The 27,381-nt window shown below is 32.6% G+C and overlaps 2 protein-coding genes across 2 annotated transcripts in view; one reads left to right on the top strand and one right to left on the bottom strand.

Moving 5' to 3' along the window:
- Positions 1-1,765: 1,765 nt before the first annotated feature.
- On the bottom strand, positions 1,766-9,958 carry LOC111059798. Its single transcript, XM_022347424.2, has 6 exons — positions 9,665-9,958; positions 6,479-6,576; positions 4,733-4,808; positions 3,800-3,882; positions 2,821-2,947; positions 1,766-2,054 (listed from the first exon to the last, which is right to left on the bottom strand). Exons 2-6 carry the CDS (start codon positions 6,557-6,559, stop codon positions 1,972-1,974), a joined length of 450 nt encoding a protein of 149 aa, XP_022203116.1. The 5' UTR covers positions 6,560-6,576; positions 9,665-9,958; the 3' UTR covers positions 1,766-1,971.
- A 6,024-nt stretch (positions 9,959-15,982) lies between these two features.
- LOC111050150 (piezo-type mechanosensitive ion channel component) overlaps positions 15,983-27,381 on the top strand; it is a 153,067-nt gene continuing 141,668 nt past the window's right edge. The window contains exons 1-2 of the mRNA XM_039422810.1: positions 15,983-16,332; positions 20,052-20,131. Coding sequence (XP_039278744.1) covers positions 20,062-20,131 — 70 coding nt within the window. The 5' untranslated portion in view covers positions 15,983-16,332; positions 20,052-20,061. The remainder of the gene's footprint in view (positions 16,333-20,051; positions 20,132-27,381) is intronic.

The raw sequence follows: 27,381 nt of genomic DNA, 5'->3' as shown, positions 1-27,381 counted from the left end.
AAACTCTTCACCGATTTGCATAATTATGCTTATTTTAATTTCGAAGATTCTGTCTCAGGTCACCAAGGAAGAATCTCTATTATTTGTGCTATTATCCATAACATTTTAGAAGCCCCAAAATCCAGGAAACGCGTTTTTAAATAGACATGGATAGTACTGCTAGGGTTGTTAATAGTCATGTTTTATAGTCTTGATGGATTTATTTTCACTATTCTTCGAGACATAAATTTTTATAAAACTGGCATCTTGCCTAGTATAATATGCAACAAATAGGCTAACGTTTCTCGCTTGTACCGTTTTGGTAATGATTATGAATTGAATATATTATTCACATCAATACAAATATTATGTATAGATTTTTATCTATAAATCGATTAATTTCTTATGTGACCTTATTCAATAAGTTTTTGGTAACCTTATTGAATAAGGTCACATAAGAAATGATGAATGTAACTTATAGATAACAATCTACACCTGCCTAATGCATAGTATTTATGTAAGCTCTGTAAAATTATACATATTCTATAATAAATCATATTTTCATTTTTAAAACTAATTTTAGAGTTGAGGTATAAGATCAGTTGGTCAGTTACCGTATCTATTGTGTGCGGAACTAGAGTTTAACTCACATTCGTAGAAAAAAAATATTTTTCAAAATCGATTAATTTCAACTAATTTATTTCGCTTGAACATACTGTAATATATTTTTCCTACAGGTACCTTGGAAAGTGACCATTTCTGCACTGATTGCAGGCCGCTAAAAATCACTTTTCCGCTCTAGTGCGCAAAGTATTACTTTGCGTATTATCTTGCAGCAATCCCAATCAGTTGTTGACATTGTTGGCATGTATTTTGAATGCGAATTTGTTCTATTTTTTCTGATTTTCAAATAAAAATGAGAACTCATTAAATTATACATTTTGAATATTATTAATTATTCATTATTTCAAATATTATTTCTTTCATTCATAAATTGATTGGTTGAAAAATTATTTAGAAATTAAGATTTACACAAAATTATTCAAATTTTCAAATTAATTGGATTAATTTAATTTTTAATTTGAATAAATTATCGATTATTAATTTTCAATTGGATTATCAAGTTTGAAATAAATTAAAGTTGTTATTAATAACAAAATTATACAGACAAACATCTGATGGATTTCAGCCACCATTTTACCCATAATCAACCACTTTTCATATTCAATGGTAACTGTAGGAAAAATTTTATGTGAAATACCTGCGCAAAGTTCCTCTGCTGCACTCAAGAAACCATTCCGCCCTCGCCTACGGCTCGTGCGTAAACGTTTCTTTCGGTGCAGCAAACTGTCACTTTGCGCACTAGTTGCACAAATAACTATTTTTATGTCAAAAATCAGAAAATTGGTTTCTTTGACACTTTGATGACCGCAATAAATTCAATCTCCATACTCCAATCGAAGCTTTTCCCAGAGTTCTGGGACAAGGAAAGTAGAAAACGATTCCATCGAAATCATACATCTCAAATAGTAAATTCCTCTTATGTTTTATTTTCAATATTGGTGGAGTATTATTCTGTATATTCAATACAGTAGTGGTCTATCAACAATCGATGTGTTTTTCAATAGAGTCGTCTCAAAGAATTGTTTTCAATGTAAAATAGAAGCAATAATAGTTGTTCCTAGTTCAATGTGACGGCTAAATTTTAACAATAATATAAGTAATGTTCCTGAACTGAATGCTTGAACTCGACTGATTGGAAATAATAGAATAAAATTTAACAAACTATTTTTCAACATTTTATTGTCTTGGATTAATAATAGCTCAAACACTAAAACATTGATCGAACAGGTTAAACTTTAAAACAATAATTTAAATATATTGGTTAGGCCTAATGAATTTTAGTCAACAATAACATCATTGGTAAAATGTATCATTTTTGACGGTATTGATACTAGTTCATTCCTTGCACTCCACATTATGTGTAGCCTATTATACGGCTCCAGCATCTCGTTTTATGATTCTTAGTTGTAAGTAATAGCTTGAGACAAGCAGTAAGAAATAGATGTCAAAAACTGAAACAAACAATAATTTTAAAATGCATAACGGTAATTTTTTGTGATACAAAGATCCCTTCCCCATTTTTCAGTATTAAGCAGCAAATCATAAAGAAAATTCTCCAATTTTAATAAGATAAACACGAAAAATCACTTAACAGTTAAGTCATTCCATTCTAGATAACTCTTTCTAGCTAGTAAAGATATATATAAAATATAAATTATACTTCAGTTTGATATCACAGCGAAGTCTGAAGGTAAAGGTTACCTTTCTATAAAAATTTACTGAAATCAGTTAGTTTGCCAACATGTTACACGCGTATGGGTGTCCTCCACCAATTCCTACTCATACAATATTTATACCGTATTTGTAGGTAGTATAAATGTATCCACTCATATCGATATGAGTGTTATGTGTCAGTATACTTTGTAGTATATAGGCTACTCGTTCTTATAAAATGCTAAATTTGATATGAGATTTTTCAAATGTATTGATAAATATGAATACTCCACTATTGCTTTAATAGTAAAGTTTTGTAAAAAGTCATAACTTCTGTTGACTTGAAGTCTTTGGATTGGAGATATAATCGTTCCTGTATTAGGTTGATATGCTCAGGTGCATTAAGTTCAATAATTTAATTCTGGTCTATCACAAATTTGTAAAGAGTCTATAAATCCTACTCAATCAGGCATGCAGGATGTGTATTGTGTTTGAATTATTTATCTCATACCGTTTATATCAATGAACACAATTCAAACATTCAAACCTGTTAGAATCTCTTACCTGCTTTTGAAAAGTAGAAAAGTGCATTGTAATTTTCGTATCTTATTGAAACTCCAATTCTCACTAGGCCGCCAACAACGTGTATCATAGTGAAAACCATGTAAGGTAGCAGCAATCCTGGCCATCTCTGGGGACACGGGACACGAGTTATTTCATTATCAATTATATTTATGATTCACCGTATATTTCTTCAACAATACATCAAAAAATAAATAGATTTGGTAGTTCCCAAGTGCGAGCCTTCTAACAAAATCTATAACAAGGTATAACAGTATACCTAATAAATACTAATAAAGATATACCTCTTTTCTCTATGGACCTATGCTCTTGAGAGTCTAATAATCAGTGATAAAAACTGACCTTATTGATCAACCCAAAAAAGTACATAAGAAATGAAATCATAATTTTAGTCCAATAACAGAAGTTATAGAGGGAATGCTTGGAACGCATTTTTTGACTATGCAGATCAGTCCAAAGTTCCCACTTCTACCCCCTGTGCTGAAGGGGTTGATAAGGTTCAATTATTTTTCTCTTATATCCGAAACTATGCTTCATATCGTCATGACTCTCCCCTTATAAATTGAAGTATTAGTTAAATTTTGTAGTAGATATCCAACAAGTTAACATCTTCATGTATAACTATCCTTCATGTAACAATTCCAAACCACTTTTAAAATATTCTTTACTAGGGAGACAAATCCCAAACTAGATAATATTATCTAGATCCTTGGGATTTGTTTTGTATTAAATTATAATTTTATACATTTTACTCAATAAAGATATCAGATAGCTGATATATTCTAAACCGCTAATATAAATCTGTCCAATAATATTGACATTGTTTCAATTATGAAAAACGTATCAACATTGTTGAAAAATTCTTAAATGTCTAGATGATCTTCATTCTAGATGCATTCAAAGTAAAAATATCAGGAAAATAAATTATTAGTTAGTCAGGATTGTATTGCAAAAGGCTTACCTTTTCAACTGCTACTAGAACCATTATATTATATGCGATCATAAATAATGGCAATGCCAATATAATTGAGATGAAGATCCAAGCTGAAATAAAATAACGGTTAGTAAAAAAACAGTTATACCAGAGTAATTGCAAATTAAAGTATTCTTCATTCTGTCAAATTATTTCAAATAGGTAATGTAATATTTTGCTGGAGAGAAAAATACATGGAAAATCATCAATTTGAAGTAATACTCTTACTCACAAACTGGAAGTTAGTAATATAATGATGTTTATTAATTCAATATTTGAAGCGTTCCAATAACAATTCTTCCACAATACAAGCAGTTTATTTTCTGGATTAGGCCTAGCTCATCTTTAGGACATTCAAACTTCATTTAATATGAAATATGAATAAATTTAACCTAGTAGATTAGAATTAGAGCTTGTGCATAGTTCTTAATGAAGTTGGGCTCCAACGATCTGTAATCGATGCAAGTTTGTTGAGTTTTTTTAATGATTCAACGTAGTAGTATATCGGAATATTGTGAAATAGATTTAGTTTTGTATATCTAGCTAAGAATTATTTGCTTACAAAATAAACCAAGCAATCTACAAAAAACAAACATAGCCTACATTCAAATTCAACACTGATGAGAATTAATTTTAAATTACGGTACCTCTGAATACATGAAAAATTTTAGTCTTCAATGATGTTCTATATTGGTATTTTAAAAACTCTTGACTATATATCCTTATCTTATCCTACGTTTCAATTAATTAGGTACTGTTATCTTATTTATTGACATTTTTTAACATTGGATGGCATTAATATACAATTGAATTTCTATAATGAAGGTAACTTTTTACAACTTTTCTCATTATTTCTATGATAACTTGTAATTTAAACTTGATTACAAAAGTAATTTAGACTTACAATAGTGTCATACTCACAATATTCTTGTTCATCCTGTTCAATAAGCACGAAAAAATTCACAGCAAGGCCAACTAAAAGTGTACCCCATCCTACCTGGAGAGTAAGAAGGGAAATATTAGTTGAATTGACAGTAGGATAAATAATTTCAATAAAAAGTCTTACTTAAATTGATATGATCAAGTTAAACGATCATCAATTTTAATACGTTTTTACGCTTTTGACCTATCGTTTTACTTTAATTTTTCGTAGTCGCTACCTTTCTACACCATTAACCCAAAGTTATCAAAGTTGTTAGTGAAAATGCACAATGAGTTCGGTTCAAAATCTTTCAAATTTCCTGATCACTGACTTGTGCTTTTGATATCATTGGGTATCAGTCGTAAACTCCTAATCATGTGTAAAATATCATTCACTTGGTATTTTTAGATATTAACTTAAACAGAAACAAGAGAGAATAAATTTTAAATGGCAATACAAAATAGAATGTATAAATGTGTTGATTTTGACTACCCTAAGTCAATCTCACAAAATATTCCACACTATCCTCTGGTAAACGATAACTGAATTTATCCAAATCAGATAACAACAGGTAACCGGGTAGAAGTGACTATAACATTTGCGACCAACTCGAAAAAGGAAGACACTGTTGCGACCGACTCTGGGGTTCTACCTGTAAAGTCAAACAATTGTCGGTCATCCTTTCGACACGTTTCCAGCCTCCTGTGAGTGTATGAACGTCATATTATTTGCACTAAACACTTTCATATTTCTAGAAATCCAAGAAAACTCATGCTATTACTATAAAAAATTTAAAATTTTATTATTAATTATGAAATACAGAATTCAAATTAATCTCGACTTCAACATTGCAAATTTAATAATCTTGCCAAATCTTCCTCCAAACTAAATACCTACACTAGACTAGCCTACATGTTTAACTCAGGATCCTAGTTTGCTGACCAATTTTGATAATTTCTACTGTGAAATATAATGGTAACCTTTTGTGTCCCTAATAAAGTCCATTTACTTGTTGGAAACACATAATAAGGATTTATATCAATCCTTGCGACATAGGTACTTTAAGTTTCAAGTGTCCTGTAACCCATGTAAATAAACATAGAATAATTAATAAAAACTTCAATTTTCTCTAGACGGATCATAAAGTAGCCTAGTTTTCAATTTCTGAAAAACTATATAGTTTTATACTGTACTAAAAAAATGATGATCCGAGGAAACTTCTTAATAACATAGAAAATCGCTTTAGAACTAATAGGAAAAATTTTGAATGTGATAGCCTATTCAAACTCTATCAATCATTTAATAATATTCTGTCTGACTATCACAGGTATGGACACAGAAATACTAAGTTCAATAAATTTTTATAATTTGATTTCTCAATAATATGTAGGTACCGTAACTCAGGGTTTTAAACATTGGTTGAAGAATAAAGCCAATGGCCGCACCCTCCTAAATTAAAAAAATCGTTATAGTAGTCATTACAGTAGAATACTTCCAACCTCTTTTTTGGGATTCCCAAGATTTGATTTTGAGCCCCCCCCCCCTTGGAATTTTCAAATTTCATAGACGCAATCTCAGTCTGCGTCCATACCCCTGTGGGCAATCCTGAATAAAGTTTTTATGTGTTAATGGATTACATATTTTATTATATCAAAGTTAACTCAATTGTTTCATTGATAGCAAAGTAAACCGTGTCAAATTTTCAACGTTTAATAGAATTTTCTTATTTATTTTCATCTACTTACCACACCGAGCCAACCTATTATTTTGCAAGCTGTCTTCAGGCTGTAACCACATAGGCTTCTTTCAATTATTGGACCGGCCATCTTTTGTTATTCAATTTCTGTAAAACATGAAAGTAAACTATGATTGTTTCAATAGCAGCTCTTTTGTATTTCTTTCATTATGCAATAGTATGCAAACTGTTTGCCACAACAAATTTGTGTCTTTTTAGGAAGTATGGAAGTAATGTTGATTTATGATTTGAAATGGAATTTAATGTGCATAATACAATCAATAGACAATTAATCCTATAGACTGGAGTGACCAACACTCTCCCCGACGCACCCCTCAAAACCTCAAAATTTAGTACTAAATTATCTCAAATTTTAGTACTAACCCCCCCGCCTCTGATAAAAAATCCTCCTGCTAACCTTTTTTATTAAAAAAACCTTTTTAAACTTTTTTTAAATTTTTAAACCTCTTTTATTTTTAGAACCCTCCTCCCTCTCAGAGATGTTTTTTCAACTCCCCCCCCCCAAGAATTTCAAGGGCGGCATTTCGCTACTCCTGTTATAGGACTTCAATTTCAAGAATCAGAAATCCTCCATTTCAGCTCCATCTTACATGCATGAGCTAGCAATGTAACTTCTAGGAATTAGTAACCTACTTAGTCCATTCAAATGGTCGTTTTTCAGGAAGCAGCCCCGAAAGAATTTTTCTCGACGGTTCTATATGTATTTTGGAGCGCTGAATTCGAATTTGAAATTTGCTGACACGCCAGAGGACGGCTTCACCCCCAAAACACCCAAAAAACCCTAAAACTTCGGACTTTTTTTAATCTTTCCATTTAATCTCAAAAACTTCGAGTTTTTAGAGAAAAATTATTTTCTTCGAAATTAAAGATAATAAAATTTCAAATAAATTGAGTGGTCGCGCAGGATTCTACCATTTGTGGTTCCGGAGCTACGAATTTTCAAAAAAAGGTGTTTTCTAAATTATGCAAACCTACCACTTCTACCCTATACAACTTGGATATTTCCCTAGTTTAGATAAAAAACCACACATCACGTCAAAGAACAATTAATTCTGTACAGGATTCCTTAAGAATATTTGAATTTAGTAGTGGGGGGAGGGGGAATACACCCAAAAATAGAAAATCATGTCCTACAGCCAAAATACAAAATTTTCATTATAATACCTTTTCAAGGCCTTCCTAACAAAAACATACATATTTCGGCTGAAATCATCTCACGAGGGTTATTTTCTATAATAATCACCCGTTAGAAACATTTAATTTTATTATTTCCTAGTGAGGGGGTACGTCATAAGGATACGTCAAGGATCAAAACTTCAAACACTTATAACTTTTGACAGAATTAATGATCAGATCTCCTCGTACTACAGCTCATTCTTCTCAGCTCGCCAAGGCGGTTCAAAATCATGAAACTGAAATAACTGAAATTTGATGAAAAAATTAAAAATTCCTCCTTTAGTGTATTTTAGCCCATATTCAAATACACCGAAAAATGACCAATTTCTATATTCAAAACTGTGTATCTCGATAACCTGAAATGATAAAAAATGGTACTTGGTCTTGATTTAAAGAACAGAATCTCCTATGCTCTTTCATGTGAGGTAAATGAATTTTGTAAAAATATAATCGTGAGGTAAAATACGTTGTTTCAAAAAATCAATAAATTTGCGATATTTTCCTCATTTTCACAGTCTTGACAGTTTTTTGATAATAAAAAGTCATGCAAGAAGGATCTAAAGCAACGTAACTTATAGAACATGTAATTCTCTTTCATTTGAGACCAATCGCAAGTTTCTATCATGTATCTTACTCGTTTTAGAGACTCTTGAATAACAGTAAACTCGCAGAAAAAGTTATAAAATGAGAGGTAGGTATAGCTTAGTCTATTATATATTTTTTATAAAATTTGACTAGGTAGCCTACTGCACGTTTCAGGAATAGAATACATTTCCCATTGAGGCGATTTTTCATGTACGGTAACTGAAACCAATCATTAAACCTAAAACATTAGATGCATCTTTGTAATAAATTATTGTAGGTACATGAATATTGAATTTCATAAATCTTGAGAATTTCCATTGTAAACTGTTGTTTCTGAGTACCCGTGAAAATATCCCTAAAATTCTCCCCTCAAAAATCACTCGAATTCCTTTCATTTTTTAAAGCTGCGTTTACACCAAAGCTATTAACAAAATGTTAAAAATTAAAAATTCCTCCTTTAGTGTATTTTAGCCCATATTCAAATACACCGAAAAATGACCAATTTCTATATTCAAAACTGTGTATCTCGATAACCTGAAATGATAAAAAATGGTACTTGGTCTTGATTTAAAGAACAGAATCTCCTATGCTCTTTCATGTGAGGTAAATGAATTTTGTAAAAATATAATCGTGAGGTAAAATACGTTGTTTCAAAAAATCAATAAATTTGCGATATTTTCCTCATTTTCACAGTCTTGACAGTTTTTTGATAATAAAAAGTCATGCAAGAAGGATCTAAAGCAACGTAACTTATAGAACATGTAATTCTCTTTCATTTGAGACCAATCGCAAGTTTCTATCATGTATCTTACTCGTTTTAGAGACTCTTGAATAACAGTAAACTCGCAGAAAAAGTTATAAAATGAGAGGTAGGTATAGCTTAGTCTATTATATATTTTTTATAAAATTTGACTAGGTAGCCTACTGCACGTTTCAGGAATAGAATACATTTCCCATTGAGGCGATTTTTCATGTACGGTAACTGAAACCAATCATTAAACCTAAAACATTAGATGCATCTTTGTAATAAATTATTGTAGGTACATGAATATTGAATTTCATAAATCTTGAGAATTTCCATTGTAAACTGTTGTTTCTGAGTACCCGTGAAAATATCCCTAAAATTCTCCCCTCAAAAATCACTCGAATTCCTTTCATTTTTTAAAGCTGCGTTTACACCAAAGCTATTAACAAAATGTTAATAACTTAATCCTTGTAGATTCTATTAGATTGAACGGAACTTGACAAACACCCATGTTCATCATATGTATGATAAGTCTTCAATCTAATAGAATCAATAAAGTTCAAGTTATTAACATTTTGCTAATAATTTTTGTGTAAACGCAGCTTAACATACTGAACATACCGTATTTATAATGAATTTAAGTAGCCTATCCATTCTGATCAGACTTACCTGAAACAGCGAGTGGAACTATGAGTCTTGTGATGCTTTCTGTATTAACTTCGTTTGGGAACTGGCATTATTTTTATCTGTAGAAAGTAATCTTATCACAACTTTATCGTTTATCGTATTTCTATTTGTCATTGTTGATTCTTTTGTTTCGGTGTGGGTCCTGCAGGATGTTGTTTCTTGTTTGAAAATGTCTATATTGGATCGATGAAATAATATTATGAAATATCGTTCATTATAACTTCTAGGAATAGAATCTGTTTATCGTACATATTTCAGTAAGTTCGAGTTCATAGTTCAGTCGTTCAGTAGGTCTATATTAGACCACTTACTATTATGGTCCACTAAACAGCTGATTTATGATGAATAATTCTATAGTCTGATTTTTACGGTAATATTGGCGTATGAAGGAAGCTCCTTTTCCTTTTATATTATCCTTGAAATGCAAAATTTCCAAAAACCTTGTATATACGTCGACGCGCAATTTAAAAAGGAACATACCTGTCAAATTTCACAAAAATCTATTACCGCGTTTCGCCGTAAATGCGCAACATATAAACATAATATAAACATTTAAACCTTTAAACATTTAATCATTTAAAACATTTAAACATTAAGAGAAATGCCAAACCGTCGACTTGAATCTTAGACCTCACTTTGCTCGGTCAATTAAAACTTTTTGGACCATTTATAGTGTATGAATCAAAATTCGGGGAAGAAACCGTTTTCGGCTGTGCCTGTTCGTACTTCCCCAATCATTTTAAAGAATTATGTTCTGTTTATCAATAAATAAATAGCAAGCGAAGCTCGGTGCCCCGATATTTTATTGATAATGATCAGAACCATGGCTTACTTTAGATATCTATAGTAGGCTATGACAGAACACAATTCTCTAAAATGATCGTGTTTATATATTTTCACAGCTGGCTATTTGTCATCTTATGAATTTCGGGGATGCGATATTTTAATTTTTCACATACTCACTCGCTCACTCACTTTTTTACTATCCACAGACGACGAATTGTTTATTGTTTTGAAGGGACGGATTCAAGGATCCAAAGTTTCAAAGAGCCCCACACGTCAACCGAAGCTTATTGTGTTCCCAAGTACAGTCGAACCTCTCTATAACGAACCTCCACTTAACGAAATCCTCTATACAACGAATTTTACCTGGTCCCATGACATTTTAGAGTTTTGGCTGCTTATTTACCTCTATTTCACGAATTTAGGACCTCTCAACAACAATGTTTTTTCTTGACTTCAACATACAAAATGTAGTGTGTATAGGAAGTAGACGGTTATTTTCAAGGAATTGTTTAGTTTCAGCAGAAAGGTCAATAGACTAAAAATAATGGCAATTCAGGTAGGAAGAAGATAGGATAGTAGACAGTCAATAGAGGGTGAAACACAAGTCGGGAATTGAATTCCAAGAACTTATCATTGTAGACCAGGCAGGTGAACGAGTGGGCTTTCCCATTCTTGCTTTTGTCACACATTTCAATTCTTTGAACTGACTATGATGATGTGACAAACCTGAGGAGAAGAATCCGTCAGATCAAGAAGTTATAGAGGCTTTCAAAATTATCAGGCAAGGATCGAAACTGAAAAATAGTGTACCAGACATGTCTGACTGTTTTAATAGATGTGAGTCGTTTATCGAACATGATGTTTCATTCAAATGCAAAATTCAACCGAAAATTACTCACTTTTCCTAATATAAAACATTAAATAATAGGAAAGTTGAGTTATTATAGTATTTATAGTGAAGTTATTGACAAGATAACCGTATTTTGCGTTCCATCTAATAGTAGTGTAAAAAGTTGAAAAATATTGCTACAGAGTATGTACTTTGATCAAACTCAACTAATAGTACAAATCAAGCTTTCTAAGAAATAAATTGGTGAGTTTACTTACTTATTAGATTCTATAAATATTAAAAAAACATGTTTTTTCAAACAGCATGAATTTTCAAATTTCCATATCAATATTGGCCCAATAGGTACCATACAGTTCACAATGATATGTTTTATGTACCATATTCATTCATTTACCGCCGTGATACGATATTATAAGATCCATAGGATCGTGGCAGTTTTCCTTGACAGAACCTCTCAACAACGAATACCTCTCTGCAGCGATTTTTTTCTCGGGATAATCGACTTCGTTATACAGAGGTTCGACTGTAGTAAGTTAGTTAGGCAAACCAATACCTGTGTTCTTTACAAGAACCAGGAGTTTTTCCCTATATACTAACATCCCATTCATCACCTGGTTGCAATCCTTGTCGCAATCCAGTGTGATATGCTTGGCAGTCTCTTCAGACTGATTAGTCCTCGTGACCTACGTGAGTTCCACTCCTGGTCTTTTTGTAGATCCTTCCGCTGAGAGAGGGGACGCCAAACTGCCTCTATGGCGCCCTTGCCACTCGACTCAGCCTCTTGACCCACATTTGTGCCTGGAGTTTCACCCATCTCTGGTCTGTCTGGTTTTTCTTTTTACCCCTCCGAAACTCTGCAGGGTCTAAAGCCTCACCTCTCCCAAGAAGTTTTGCCTGAATGACCGCCCTTCTCTGAACAGTGGTGAGTTTTTGTCTCTCCACCCACAAACTCGCGACCTATGTGAGTTCCACTCCTGGCTTCTTTGTAGGTCCTTCCGCTGAAGGAGGGGCCGCCAAATTGCCTCTATAGTGAGGTCCACGTTAAAATGGCAGTGTATGATTGACAATACTGTTGCTGACCTTTTCTATCATACATCAAAACAAATAGCGCTATCTCTCTCTCGCTTTGAAATGTTGTCCCTTTGCCAGAATATTTTATTTTTACTTTTGACAGTGACTGTACAAAAGTAACCAAACAATTCTCAGCCGCCATTTTTTTCTTCATTCTATCAAAATATTTTGATAGAATAATATAGAGTCTAATGTAGAATCTAATATAGAGTACACAAGTCGTATAATTGATTTAAAATGTATTTTTGAAACAATAAAATAATTTTTAGACATTACCGTATGAGAAACACAAATTAAAATACCTGAAATGACATTTTAAAAGTTGATAACTAACCATCCTAGAATGCATCCATGCTTCAGTTAGCCTACACGTATAGGTTAGACCTACTCGTACCGGTATAAATAATATTGAAAGGTTATTTTAGAATCATTTCCATTGAAATTACTTATTATAAATATGATTTCTATTTTTATATTACTTTTAAAACGAATTGGAATAGAATACCTACCAAATAACTTAATTTCTGTGGTTTTGAAATTCAGATTGTTGTATCACAGCTTTTTACTTTCCTTGCCCTATTACCATAGGTAAGGAAAGTATTGCTTTCCAAAAAAATCTAAGGTACCCTAATTTCATGTTTTCTATACGTTTCAAGGTCCCCTGAGTCCAAAAGCATGATTTTTGGGTGTTGGTCTCTGTGTGTGTGTGTGTGTGTGTGGTGTGTGTGTGTGTGTGTGTGTGTGTGTGTGTCTTGAAATTTTAAACTCAAGGTCCTTATACCATGAGGATCCAACAATAAGAAATTCAATAAAATTCAATTCAAAATGGCGTATAATGGCTAAAAACCATGTTTTTCACGGTTTTCTCGGAAACGGCTCCAACGATTTTCTTCAAATTTATATCCTAGAAAGCTATTTATAAGCCCTATCAACTGACATGGGTCTCATTTCTGGGAAAATTGCAGGAGCTCCGTAATATTCCTGAGAAGAATGAATTTTGTTAAATTTCTATCACGATTTTCTCAAAAATGACTTGACCGATTTCTTTTCAAATTCATACCCTGTATTGTTAGATATCAGCTCTATTAACTGTCATGAGTCTCCTCCCTGAGAAATCAATAGGGGGGGTCCACCCCATCCTTGAGAAATTTACTTTGTAACCTGCTTTTCGTGCGTGAGGTAGGTAGGTAGAGCAGTTTATTCAAAAGAACACATGAAGATATTTTATTTGTAGAACAGCTGTTTTGACAACTTTTCAACAACAAAAATCTTCAAAATCAACTTTTGACAACAAAATCCTCAAATTTCATAATTCAAACAAAGGAAAATGTACTCTGAACACAATAACAATAGTATAATCGTAGTTTTAATTATTTAGCCGCCAATCGGCATAATGTTATTCCCCTAAATTATCCTCGTTAATGAGGCTTATAGATCAATGAGCAAGGAAAGTTGTATGAGTGTACCAAACCAGATTTTTATATTAGCCGCCATTTCAGGTTTGTATCAAAATAAAAATTTAATCTCAGTTATGAAAGCAAATTTTCGAATCAAATTATGAAAAAATATATTTTATTGATTAATTTGACATTAAATCGATTATTTTATCAAGGAAATGATAATTATTATTAGATCAAATTCAATGGGATGAATTGAGTAACAGCTGTGTACACTCAGTGGCAAAATGGAGAGACTTTGCAACGTTTTTCTCCATTTTTCTTCACTGCCATTATAACGTGGACCTCACTATAGGGCACCTGGCCACCCTCGACTTAGCCTCTTGACCTACATTTGTGTCTGGAGTTTCACCCATCTCTAGTCTCTTGGTTTTTTGTTTTTGCCCCTCCGAAACTGCCCTGATAGGGCAGATACCGTGAGGTTGAAGGCAAGGCATCTTCTGGAGTTGCCTTGAGGTCCATTTTAGTCGCCTCCTACGATAAGCATGGATACTGTGGGTGAATTCTGGTTTCAACACATTCTTGAGTACGATGATCTGATCGACTCAAAGCTCCCCCAACCCACAGGGGGTCAGACGACGAAAGTCTCAGCTGTTTCAGCCAAGGATGAATAGAATTATCCTTTTAATGTCGTTCAGCGAGTTTTCCCAAGGATGAGACCTGACCTAGTGCAATCGAATTTTTATATCATAAACCTACTAAGTTCCAAATTTCGTGAAAATCGTTAGAGCCCTTTCTCGAGATTCGTTAAAAATAAATAACCAGATATAAATATAAATAACCAGATATAAAAATAAAGAAATTGCTTGCTCAATATAATAGGATAATATTCGGTCTTATAATGGATACGGTACCAAACTTATAAAAAGGCATGGTTGCGATTTGAAACAGCGAATGGTTTCATATAACATTCCTAGACAAAAATGTATTTTGCAACTGGAATTTTATCAACACGCGTTGATCGGGATGTGTGAAGATTGTTGCATAAGCGACTCCTGCAAATGATGAAAGTCCAGTTAACCCCTTCCCGCCAAGGCAGTCACTCATCTCTTACTATGAAACTAACTTCCACTCATAGACGTAATTTTTAACTTATAATGGTAATTATATTATTATTAAACCTTTCTTGAAAGATTAATTCAAATCATTAAGTCTATTCCATATTGTTGTGTAAAATAACCGACATAATAGACATTATTAGTAAATCACAGAAACTTTATTGTTATAGAGTTAATATTCAGGGTCTATTGTGTTCCTTTTTCCGGTTATGTTAGTCTTCTTTTACTTTTCAGCAGGTTGATTGAGTAGAGGCATAGACAAAAATGATTGTTACAAACTTACAAGGTATTTTGTATATTTACTCTATATGTTACAGGTTAGCATAGTATGCTAACCTAATTTTTCAATCTTCCTATGGAAATTAATTCGTTGAAAATGATAATAAACGATTAAATTACAAGTGATACAATATTGTATAAATGAGTTATGGTGAAGATATTTTGAAGATATCGATATCACAATACGTGGCTTCTGCTACATTATGATTGCATGCTTTTGTCTCTTACATTATTGAATGAAAACCACCGTCCTTCTTTAGTGATATTAAATATTTAACTATTATTATTGGTACTTGAAATAGAACACAGAAAGTTTTATTATATTAATGTATCGTAATATTTTTGAAATTCCAAAAAAACCTTGCATATTTCAAACATTATTCTTCATTTCACCTTATCTATAATAGATTTATCCACATGTTTATCATATATTATATTAATCTTTATTTTCATGTCTAGGTTATATAAATTTCAGGAGGTAGATAACTAGATGAGTATTTTTTGGAGAAGGATCTGATCTTTTACCAGTTCAATGAGTGCTCTGATGGATTGCTTCCCCATAGAGCTCTCACGAGATTGTTCAGGGGGAGGAATCGGGAAGTGTTCGTAGGGGAAGAGCGAAATGGTTCAAAAAGGGTGGACTCTCCTTGGGATGAAGAGGTGAGCTCGGTAACTAGGCCCATAGGCCTATATTGGCACACGTGCCCAGTGATAAAGGCCGGTGCGTTGAAAGGGAATTTTAGGTATTTTTGATAGCAGTCGGCAAGGTTGGCAGTGCTATCGCTTCGATCATCTGCTCAGTCGCTCAGTTCTCAGTAGCGCGAGCGTGTTGAGTGTTGGTGAAAGAATACGATAATATTTGGGAATGTTGCCATGATTCCATATGATCCAACGCTCTGTAAACATTATCTCATCCTACTATCATTGTGCTTTGATCAAATTTAGTGCTTTATTTTTATCATACTAATGAGTGAAATATTGTAATATTAGTTTGAGGTTCAATATTGTTAGGATGGGTTCGAAATATCTCACGTGTTATTGTTATGTATCAATGGTTTATGTTGAAAAGACAGCAAGTGCCTTCAAATGTCACGGCGACGATACATCCTCTGCTTGATGAGTAGGCATTTAGCATCTTGATTCTCTAAGGTAAGTTACATTTTTTGATAACCTTAATCTATTCAACGAAAATAATAAAAAATTTGTCATTTGATCATTCATTATTCTTCAACTAGTTTTTTCGAAGTGTTTACACTGATTCATAAATAATCAGGAACAATTCAATTTTAATGAAAATATGAGAAATGTTTACTCGTCATTGACCATGTAGCTTAAATGTGAGTTAATAATTTTATATTTCATGTTTTATTTTTGTATTTATATAAAAATTTTATTATTAAATCTTTTATCAAGTAGGCCTATATTACATTTTGAAAATAGATGTAATAGGTACCGTATGTAATTTTCAAGTTTTTCATCAAATAATAAAAAAGGATTGTCAAGAAACATACAATTTATTGTAATAGTACTTATTAATTCATTAATTTATAACACCAATTCATTGAGGATAGTTTACTCTCCATTAAGGGGGTTTTTGTTGGGGGAGGCGGTGAGGATGTTGAGGGAGTGTAACAAATTCAAAAAAATAATAAATTATAAGACAATGACTCATCATTATGAAAACCCTATTCTACGGTCTAGTGTGAATTTAAACTTACCGCCTTTAACGTCTGCATTAAAAGGTTATTGTACAGTTTATGAGTTGCTATGTATTATTATACAAACTTGTATATATTAGCAGGCATATAGAAAACAAAGTTGTCAATTAGTTTCAATTCAGAATTAGCTGTCAAAAGCCATGAGTATAAGAGAGTAGACTTTTGGCATGTCAAAGCAATGCATAGTGCATACGGTACAACATAAGAAAGGGTAAATATACGTGGTAAGGGAGAGGCTTTTGTGGTGAGAGGATGAGTTGAGGCTCTTGTGGTTCACTGAACCATGTGATGTGGTTCTCCCCTGTCACACATCAGAAGAGTCATGCCGGTCGTTTCCGTTTAAACTATATGTATATTTATAGTAATTGTAGTGAAAATTATTGACAATCGGTGAAAGGAGCATAACTGAGAGCTGTTAAGTAAATTGAATTTTCTTATGGAGTTTATTATTATACACTATACAAGTAAGCTATAATAATTAGGTAGCTTATAAGCTATAATAAGCTAGTAATACATAATTCCTTGGTAAGCTCTTAGGCTCAAGTCTGCTGAAGAGAAAGAAATAATTCAATAATAGGGTAATAATAATGTAGCAATAAGGTATTCGATCAGAGGGCTAGGGGATGTATGCAGTATTACGGCAAGTAATTGAATTGTGTTCATTCTAATGGATTAAGAATACTTTTTTATTCAAATAAATAATCAGTTCCCACTATGCTCGATTCAATATGGAAACTCGTGATAGTTTATAAGCCTATTCCATTGTGCTCAAATGCAAACAAAAAGTATCAGAGAATTAACAAATTCCCAATGGAATACGGTACGAATAATGAAGTCACATAATCAGTTATTTGAAACTGGAATAATGCAGTGAGAAAATTGATTCGTTCATTGAAAAAGCACTATTGTATTATTCAATAATTAAGTTATTGTCTTTTGGTTTTTGATACAATAGGAGTTTTATGCAATTATTGAATTTAGTTTGAGGATTTTAAACACTATGTACTATCGTATTACAGTGGGCATTCAGTTAATGACCTAGAACCAAAAATTATTAATAATTACCTTAGAGTAACGAAAACTATATAGGCTATTATTTATTCATCTCTGTTTATTTTAAATAAACTGATTTTTTAAATATTATTATAATGACGATTATTTCGTCCATCTCTGTTACCAGCTTCGTCGGATTTGCTATATGTTTGTTATCACCTAAGCAAAAAGCAATTTTATAATTTTTATTGAACGGCGCAGTTTTCAATTTTTATTAAAATTGTGTGTGCTCAAATTGCCTCTGGTTCCTTCGGCATACTTTTTTGTCAATTAATACATTAGCATTGAACCTTAGAATTCACAATCTATTTCAGGCCCATTTTCGTTTACGCACAGTTTGAAAAAATACTTTGAATATACTATTTTTCATTCATGGAAGATACTTTCTTACAAACAAGAGCATGATTTTCTTATTATTATGAATTGGGAGCTAATAATCTGTTGGAGCAGCGCATTATATAGTTATCACTACTTTTCTTCGTTGATCAATTTATGGTTCAAAAGCATTGACCTTCATTAATTAATAATTTATTCAGTTGATGTTTCATATCTATCTATATATTCACATTCCAAATAATCTATTTTCGTTCAAGTGTTGTGTCTTACGTAATGTAATGATATTCTCAGTCCAAAGAATATGGTTCGATAAATAAACAACATTCTGTCAAGTTTTCCGACTATGAGTTGATAAGTTTCCAGGTGGAATGGGAAGGTCGTTCAAGTTGAGTGAGTGACTCAGGGGTTTTCGAGTAGGTCGTTCCAATTTCGGCAACTATCAAGATACTGCATCGTGGAATAATGTTGAGTATTGAGAAACTGTGCCAGTCAATTATTAGGCCCATTCAAAGGTGAATGAACCAGTCAGACTGCATCGACTGCTCTATATTGAACACCCAAATATTAAACCAGACTTAGGATTGTGAGTTCGTGGAACAGGATAGTACACTAGTTATTCGAATATTACTATATCTAAACAGTTGGATCCTTATTACACAGAGCCAACGTATTAGACAGCAGACAGCAGAATTATTCCATCCCTGAATTTCAGATGCGATCAATTCTCTTTATCTCATTTCATTCTTCCGGATCTACATCTACAGTGTCCGTAATTATAATAAGTGAAAAGATGAATCCAAAAATAGGGAGAAAGTTGTGCAGTACATGAAAAGTCCGATGTTTTCTAATGGAAATAGTGTGAATGGAAAGGATTGGGAGAGAAAAGTTTCCAGTTATCGATTATATTATTTAAATGCATCTAATGCAATTTACATTATTTCAATCGTCATTTATCAATTGGAATATGAATATGGAATACAGTATATTGCTGAAGAATGGCCTGCGATTGAAGTATATTGATAATAATACTACTCATCTAAAATGCAATTCAAATCGATTAAAACAGACCCCTGATAATACTTCCAGATACTTGAATATAATGATTGAGAATGTGTAATCCTCTTTAATTTCGATAGCATCATTGAAATCCTTAGAATTAAATATAATTTACTAATTCAAACTAATATTAACCCACCATTAACAATTTATTCAATATTCTGATCAGTTAAATGTAGATTTGAATAGGAAAATTGAAAACTCTTCTCGTCCATTGAGTCCTTAAGTTTTCCACCTACATTTTTATTGTTATATTCTGATGGATTACACAAAAATCCATTTTTTGTAAAATAATTCACTAAACTATGTTAAAGCGAAGTTTCTCAATAGAAAAATGATACAAGAGATATGGAGATATTAGAAATATCTAATTAGGAAATATCTAATAAAAGGTATTTAGGTACTCCCTGCACTTTGAGGATGGCCCAGTGTCTTAAAACGCTCCTGAACCTAACAAATTATAGAAGTGCTATTGTGATAGTGGAAACAGTGTATCATAGGATTATTTATTCACAGTAGCTCAAGTTAGGATGTAAAGCTTAGAAGAAAAATAGAATTGATATGAGAATTAGCTCACTCCTACTCCCCCTGTCACAGATTGATGTCCGATGATTTGCTACTATCCACTTCGTAATGTCATGAGAAATAAGCTGTCTCTATCCTAATAGTGTTTTCATTTTTGACGTTGAAAATTGATATTTTCAGGCGATAAGCCATGGATAAGCCTGGCTACTGGCCAACCGTTTGTTTACAGAAGATATTGCTGCCTGTTCTACTTCTCGCTGGTGAGTTTTCAACATGCATTTTTTAATAATTTCTCAATCTCATCATATTGATTGTTCTTTAAACCCATCTACATCAATTAAGTAATTTACCGCCCAGGAGTTCAGGATTTATAGATGAAATTTAAATCATTCCCATATAATTGGATAATCAACATTTAAAGGAGTATTTTAATTTGCTATGTCAATAGTATGTTGAAGACAACATGTTCACCGACCAAATATTCTCTAACAGTCTTCGTAATTTTTCCACATTTTACGAACGTTTTTTAGGAAAAGACAAATATCTCCTACTTATCTCACCAAATCCATAAACGTTGCATCATAAACTTTCACATAAGCTGCTCAAGAATTCTATGAGCAATATAATGGAAGTTTAAAGTTGTTCTCTGAAATGAGCAATGAATGTTTGAATTTAGAAATGATCTTATGAAGAAATATTTTGTAATCTAAGTAATTTTTAGTGCTCTGAGAATGAGTTCTTTAATAACGATTAGTGAGTGATTCATAATTTTTCACGAGTAATTTTATGACTGTATCACACCCAGATAGAGTATAGAATGTAAGATTAAGTATACATTAAGTCATGAGTATAAAATGCTACATTAGAATGTAGCATTCTATACTCTTGTATAAAATATAATATCGCTAATGGACTCTCTGATTACACCTAGAATAGAACTCCATATATTCATTATAGCTTCTTATTTCAAACTGATGATCATGCATCCATTCATCCATGTTCATTCATTTTCAATTTGTGCAAGGAGGCTACAAGTGTAAGATTCTATATCTATTATAACGATCATAGTGTAAGATACAAGACTATAGATGCTATTTTTGTGATGTAATTTAATGAAAATATCGTAAATGCCTTAAGCAACTGTATATTAGTCAGCATTTGGGAGGACAAGTTGCCTTGATACCGTTATCAGAGTTACATTAATGATAGATATCAGACAAGATAGACCTCTAGTTTCCTCTACAGTATTTAGTATTTCCTTATCGATTGAAAAACAGTTCATAAATTCCTAAACTTTTAACCCTCATGTTTCCTCACTTATGAATTCATCAATAATTAATTGGAAAACAGTAACTCACCAAAGGCTAACATTTCATTAAACGTAGGCCTATACCATTTTATTCACAACACACAGAAAAACAATAAGATAAAACAATTACAATAAACGATACAAAAAATGCAACACAATAAAAGAGAGACTAAATTGCTAAAATTATGTGTTGTGTTGGGAAAATACCTTCCCAACTGTGGTTTTCCATGCATAACAGAAAGGCAGAAGGTGTTATAGGAAAGTGAACGTAGGTAGGTATGATAGTAGGGCTAAGGGTAGGTATGATAGGATATAGGATGTGAAAAAAATGATGAGAATTTCTCAGACGTAGATTTTTTTAGACGCCCAAGGCTCATGTGGTCATCAACCTCGAATCTCTAATTTTTGGAGTGAGTTTTTTGGTTTATAAATTTCTGAATAATTCAATGTTTTCAAGTTTTGAAAACTTAACAGTTTGGTGTAATATTTTTATTCTTTTCGGTTTTCAATCTAATTTGTTCGATTCGCGTGATGATCTTTACTTTACTTTATTCAATTCACAATACAAAACACAAGATACATTTACATAGACAACATATCTAAAAACAAATTTGTGAATATTTTATTAAATATAGATCTCTGTGTGGGGACAGTAACTGAGTAACAGTACAAGAAGTAGCCTATAATAGAATAATAAGTATAATATATTCATTTATATATGAATGATAATAATAATACCAAAGAAAAATCCTATCAGTAAGCAAGGTCAGAGAAGAAAGATATTGAAGAGAAAAGAAAACTATAACTTTCCATGTAACGCTTAATAGATTAAGAGAAAAGGAAAATGAAAGAAAAAAATAAGAAGGAAGAAAATCAGCAATAGATGCAGATGTGAGAGATTGTTAGATGGAAATAAATGGTGACAAAAGATTTCTCGGTACTGAGAAAGGCAACAAAGTTGATGAAGATCCAAGCTATTCGATCATTATGAATATGACAAAAAAGCGAATCAGAGACATGGTAACGGTCGTCCAACTGAAAACGTATAAAACGTAGTTTTCAGGCCTAAGTCAGCCTGAAGAAAATGTTCCTATCAACCCAACTCTGTATATCTGAGAGTAATGATTCGGTTATATTTCTGTAAACAAAGCCTATTAGTCCAGGCAATGAATGCTCAAAAAAGGGTATAGAGGGAAAAGTTTGGAAGACAATAATTTTTGACTCAGCAGTTCTGTTTAGGGTGGTGAGGGGGTAAACATATCAAAAGTCCCCACCCCTACCCCCTGTGCTAAGTGGGTGGGGGTGGTTGAAAGGCAGGCACCATTTTTTGGTTTCTCGCATACAACTCGAAAATTATGCATTTTACATACCATGACTATTCTATAAGAAATTAAAGCTTACATAATTTCCCACAATATTGATCTTACAGCTTTTTCTATATTTCTTTTACTTTTCGAGATAAATCCGCTCTAAAAGATGTGAAATTTTTGAAAAAACACATCATGAGCATATAGAGCATCAAATTCTCTTAAATTCGATGTAAAATTTCACAAGTTTAAGCACATCCTCACGACTGTTGCAGCAGCTTCAGTGTTGAGTGTGAGATCTTCAGTTATGCAAAAGTAGACCAATTGATAGAGGAATTTGGAAAGAATGTTTTTAAACACAATTTTTGACTTTGCAGCTTTGTTGGGTCAGTTTGGGGCTGAACATATCAAAAGTCCTCATCCATTCCCCTTGTGCTAAAGGGATGAGGGTGGTTTAAAAGTTGCATTTTTCAATGTTTTGCTTACACGCTCATATCTTGAGAAAAATGCATTCAAACGATATGACCAGCTATTCAGAAATGAAGCTTGATAAATTCTCTACAATATTTGTCCCTTGGTGATTCGTGATATCTATCAACAGTTTTCGAGATATACGCTCTTAAAAGTGTAACATTGTTAAAATAACAGCTTTTAATCCTATTTTTTGATGTTTCAGGGTCTACAACTCTCCAACAATGCATCGTAAAAATGAATGCTCACCGTAGATTTGTAGAGCTTCGTTTTCTCTTCAATTTGATGTATTATTTCCCTATTTATTGTTTTCCTTCTATTGCTATAGCAGATTCAATGTGGGGGGTGAAATTTTAATGTTGTAGCAATTGATCACTTGAGAATGAAATTTGAGTCTGGAACATCTGGTACACAATTTTTGACTTTGTAGCTTAATGAAGACTAGTTTGGAGGTAAACGTAGCAATAATACGCATCTCTAGCCCGTCTAATGAAGGTGTGGAACTGCTAAATTGACACTTGTTGCAGAGTTGAAAATTTCACCCACCACATTGAATCTGATATAACAATAGAAGGAAAACATTAAGTAGTGAAATAATACATCAAATTTAAGAGAAAACAAAGCTCTACAAATCTACGGTGAGCATTAATTTTTATGATGCATTGTTGGAGAGTTGTAGACCCTGAAACATCAAAAAATAGGATTAAAAGCTGTTATTTTAAGAGCGTATATCTCGAAAACTGTTGATAGATATCACAAATCACCAAGGGACAAATATTGTAGAGAATTTATCAAGCTTCATTCCTGAATAGCTAGTCATATCGGTTGAACGCATTCTTCTCAAGATATGAGCGTGTAAGCAAAACATTGAAAAATGCAACTTTTATACCACCCTCATCCCTTTAGCAGTAGGGGAATGGATGGGGACTTTTGATATGTTCACCCCCAAACTGATCCCAACAAAACTGCAAAGTCAAAAATTGTGTTTAAAACATTCTTTCCAAATTCCTCTATCAATTAATTTGTCTATTTTTGCAGAATTGAAGATCTCACACTCAACACTGAAGCTGCTGCAACAGTCGTGGGGATGTGCTAAAACTTGTAAAATTATACATCAAATTTAAGAGAATTTGATGTTCCATATGCTCATGATCAGCATAGATTTTTCCCATCGATATTCAAAAAGTTATAAGAGCAAAAATAGCAAAAAAGTGAAGGAAAATGTGTTTTTTCAAAAATTCCACATCTTTTAGAGCGGATATCTCGAAAACTGGAAGAGATATAGAAAAGTTGTGGGATGAATATTGTAGGACATTATGTAAGCTTCAATTTCTTATAGAATAGTCATGTCTGTTAAATGCATAATTTTCGAGTTATATGCGAGAAACCAAAAAATGGTACCTTTGAACCACCCCCACTCCCTTAACACAAGGGGTTAACCCCCTTAACCCCCAACACTTTTGATATGTTTACCTCCTCACTACCCTAAACAGAACTGTGGGGTCAAAAATTGTCTTTCAAACTTTTCCTTCTATAACACTTCGTTGACTGGTCTATATTGGTATTTTGTTGATTAAGTAATTACAATAGTACGGAAGTTTATGTCTGCATAGTTTTGTGAAGTGTATGTTAAATCTATTTGTGTTATCTGCTCGAATGTTGTAGGGAGTTGTGTGAGTGGTAAATAAATTGTTATGTTTATTCAAGTACAGAATTACACTTTTAATGTAAGTCTGTCTTAGAGTTGGAACCTTTAATTCTAGGAAAATTTCTCTACTTGAGTAAATTCGTGGTCTTCCCAGGACCGCTCTTATCATATAATATAATTGGAATAATGAATGTGCATATGCGAAATAAATTTTCCCAGTAATATCTATATTTCTTATTCTATTTATTTTGTAGAAGATATGGATCAAATACTTCAACTTCGAGCATAAATATTCTATGTGTTTGTTCCACTTCAGGTGCTGGTCAATTACTATTCCTAGGTATTTCATAGTTTGTACTCTTTCCAGTGTTTTTATCTCCTGTTCCTCATTTACCATGTTTATACAGTTTGCATTCATATTCAAATTCATAGTTATTGGTGGTTGTCCGGTAATATTAGGTGAAAAGGTTATGTATTTTGTTTTTTTCAGTATTGAGGGTGAGAACATGATCCTTAAGCCATTTCTGAACTATTTTTGAATTACTGTTCGCATTACTGAACGTTTCCTCCCAGCTACTCCCACTAAAAATGAGTGTTGTATCATCAGCAAATGAAAATGTAGTACAATTTCCAAGGATTAGTTTAAGCATATCGTTGACATAGATTAGAAATAAAATCGGTGATAGAACTGATCCTTGAGGCAGTCCAAAATCGGATGTGAATTTAATGTCAGTTCGGCTATTTAAAGTTAGATATTGTTTTCTATTTGATAAGTAGCTTGCAAATAGATTGTTTACGGACCTTCTAATTCCAGATTTATTTAGCTTATCTAGTAGTAATTTGTGTGGGATAGTGTCAAAAGCCTTATATAAGTCCATAAAGACAGCTAGAGTTTTTTATTTTCATTAAAGTTGTTGCACACAATTTTATTAAGGTGAATTACTGCATCTTTAGTAGACTTTTTGGCTTGGAAACCATATTGGTTATCTCTAATTATACTCTCCTTATCAAGAAAACTCATTAACCTCAATTTTAGAATCTTTTCTAGTATTTTGGATAAATTACTTAGTAGGCTGATTGGTCTGTAATTTTCAGTTTTTTTTTGGATCGCCGGTTTTAGGTATAGGAATAATATTTGCTTCTTTAAATTTACTAGGAAAGTATCCATTGCTCAAACATTTATTGAATATAATCGGTTCGGTAATGAAACTTGATATTCGTTTTAGATACGATCCTGAGAAATTATCGGCTCCAGGTGTTGCTTTGTTTTTCAATTTATCAATTATCTTTTGTATCTCTATTGTGTTTGTGGGGCGGAGAAAGATACTACTCTCACATGAGTTGTTTTGGGATTTAGATACAAAGGCACATTTTATAGGTATATTATTTATGTCATCAGAAATTTTCTCAGCGAAAGTTTTTCCTTTCGGCAAAGTATTTATTAAGTACTTCGGCATCCAGATTGATTGTTTTGGTATTCTTTTTAGTATCTGAAAGTTCGTTTATACATTCCCAGGTTTTCTTGGAATCATTTATGTGATCGTCAAATTTTTTTTAAAGTAATTGATATTCGCTTGTTTTATCAAATAATTTAGAATATTCTCTATATGACTTATATTTATTATTTAGTTGGATATTATTCGGTTGCTTTATAATAATTTTATGCATTTTGTCTCTAACACATATACAGTTTACTAATTAAATTATAAATTTTGGTTTGTATATTTCTGGACTCGGAATTTGATTCAAAATGAAGCAACATATCCTACCTTTCAGACATTGTCTTACTACTATCAACATTCGGAACAGTTTTGGGCTAGGCCTGTTGGTCCTTTTCTAATCATATATTTGATTTGTGCATTGGTTAATGTAAATGAATGAATAAGTAAAATGAGAAACCTCAACCTTTTGTGGTAAAACAGATCTGGCGTTTCCATATTCCTTGAGAAATATTTTTGCAAAAACAGAACAGACATTTGAAAATTTTTTTTACATTGCTTGTACAGCTATAGCCCAAGCTGTAAAATTGAGAAAAATTGTTGTGGATTGCGGATTGTTGTGGCCTATTTCATCGGCAGTTGTGAGGCAATCGACTAAAAAGAGCCGTAGAAACGTATTTTGATTAATGTTCATTGGTTTGCACATTTCCTGATAATAAATTTCAGATATCAGACGTTCGCCTATGGTGGATTGTGGAATGAATGACTAGTCGCGTGACCAAGTCGGTCGCGAAATCCGGACTCGGCATCCGATTTTTGCACCGTGCAGTCGCACCGCACCCTCTTCGATTGAACCCCGACTGGAGACCACCCCATTGATTCTACCCTCAGTGATTGATTGAAGTTCGCCGAGCTTCCACGTCTGAAGGCACCTTCTCTCAACACCCACATTAATTGACTTTATCTTCATTCTCGTCTAGCTTCTTTATTAACGACGGTTGGAAAAAATAAAGTTAACATCGGGGAGACGGCACTTTGATAATGGTCAATGAACTTTGCACAGGATGATAAATTATTCAGAAGCTTATCTTACTGGAAGGAAATGTGAAATGGTTTTGACAAGTAGGCAGGCCCATGAAGGATAGTAGAGTAATTACATAGTTGAAATGTACGGAGAATCTGGGAATTTCATGAAAAAAGGTTCACATTTTTTTGTAAAAAACAAATTCAGAGAGCCGGCTCAAACCAAACTCCTTAAATAAATTATTCTAAGTACTCCAATATACAACGAATAGAAGTGAATCCCTTCATTTTGACTACGATTCTTAGATTGTTA

This window comes from Nilaparvata lugens, chromosome 3, assembly GCF_014356525.2.
Source record: "Nilaparvata lugens isolate BPH chromosome 3, ASM1435652v1, whole genome shotgun sequence".
Lineage (NCBI taxonomy): Eukaryota > Metazoa > Arthropoda > Insecta > Hemiptera > Delphacidae > Nilaparvata > Nilaparvata lugens.
The sequence above is the reverse complement of the archived record's forward strand: the minus strand, read 5'-3'. Positions and strand labels throughout refer to the sequence as shown.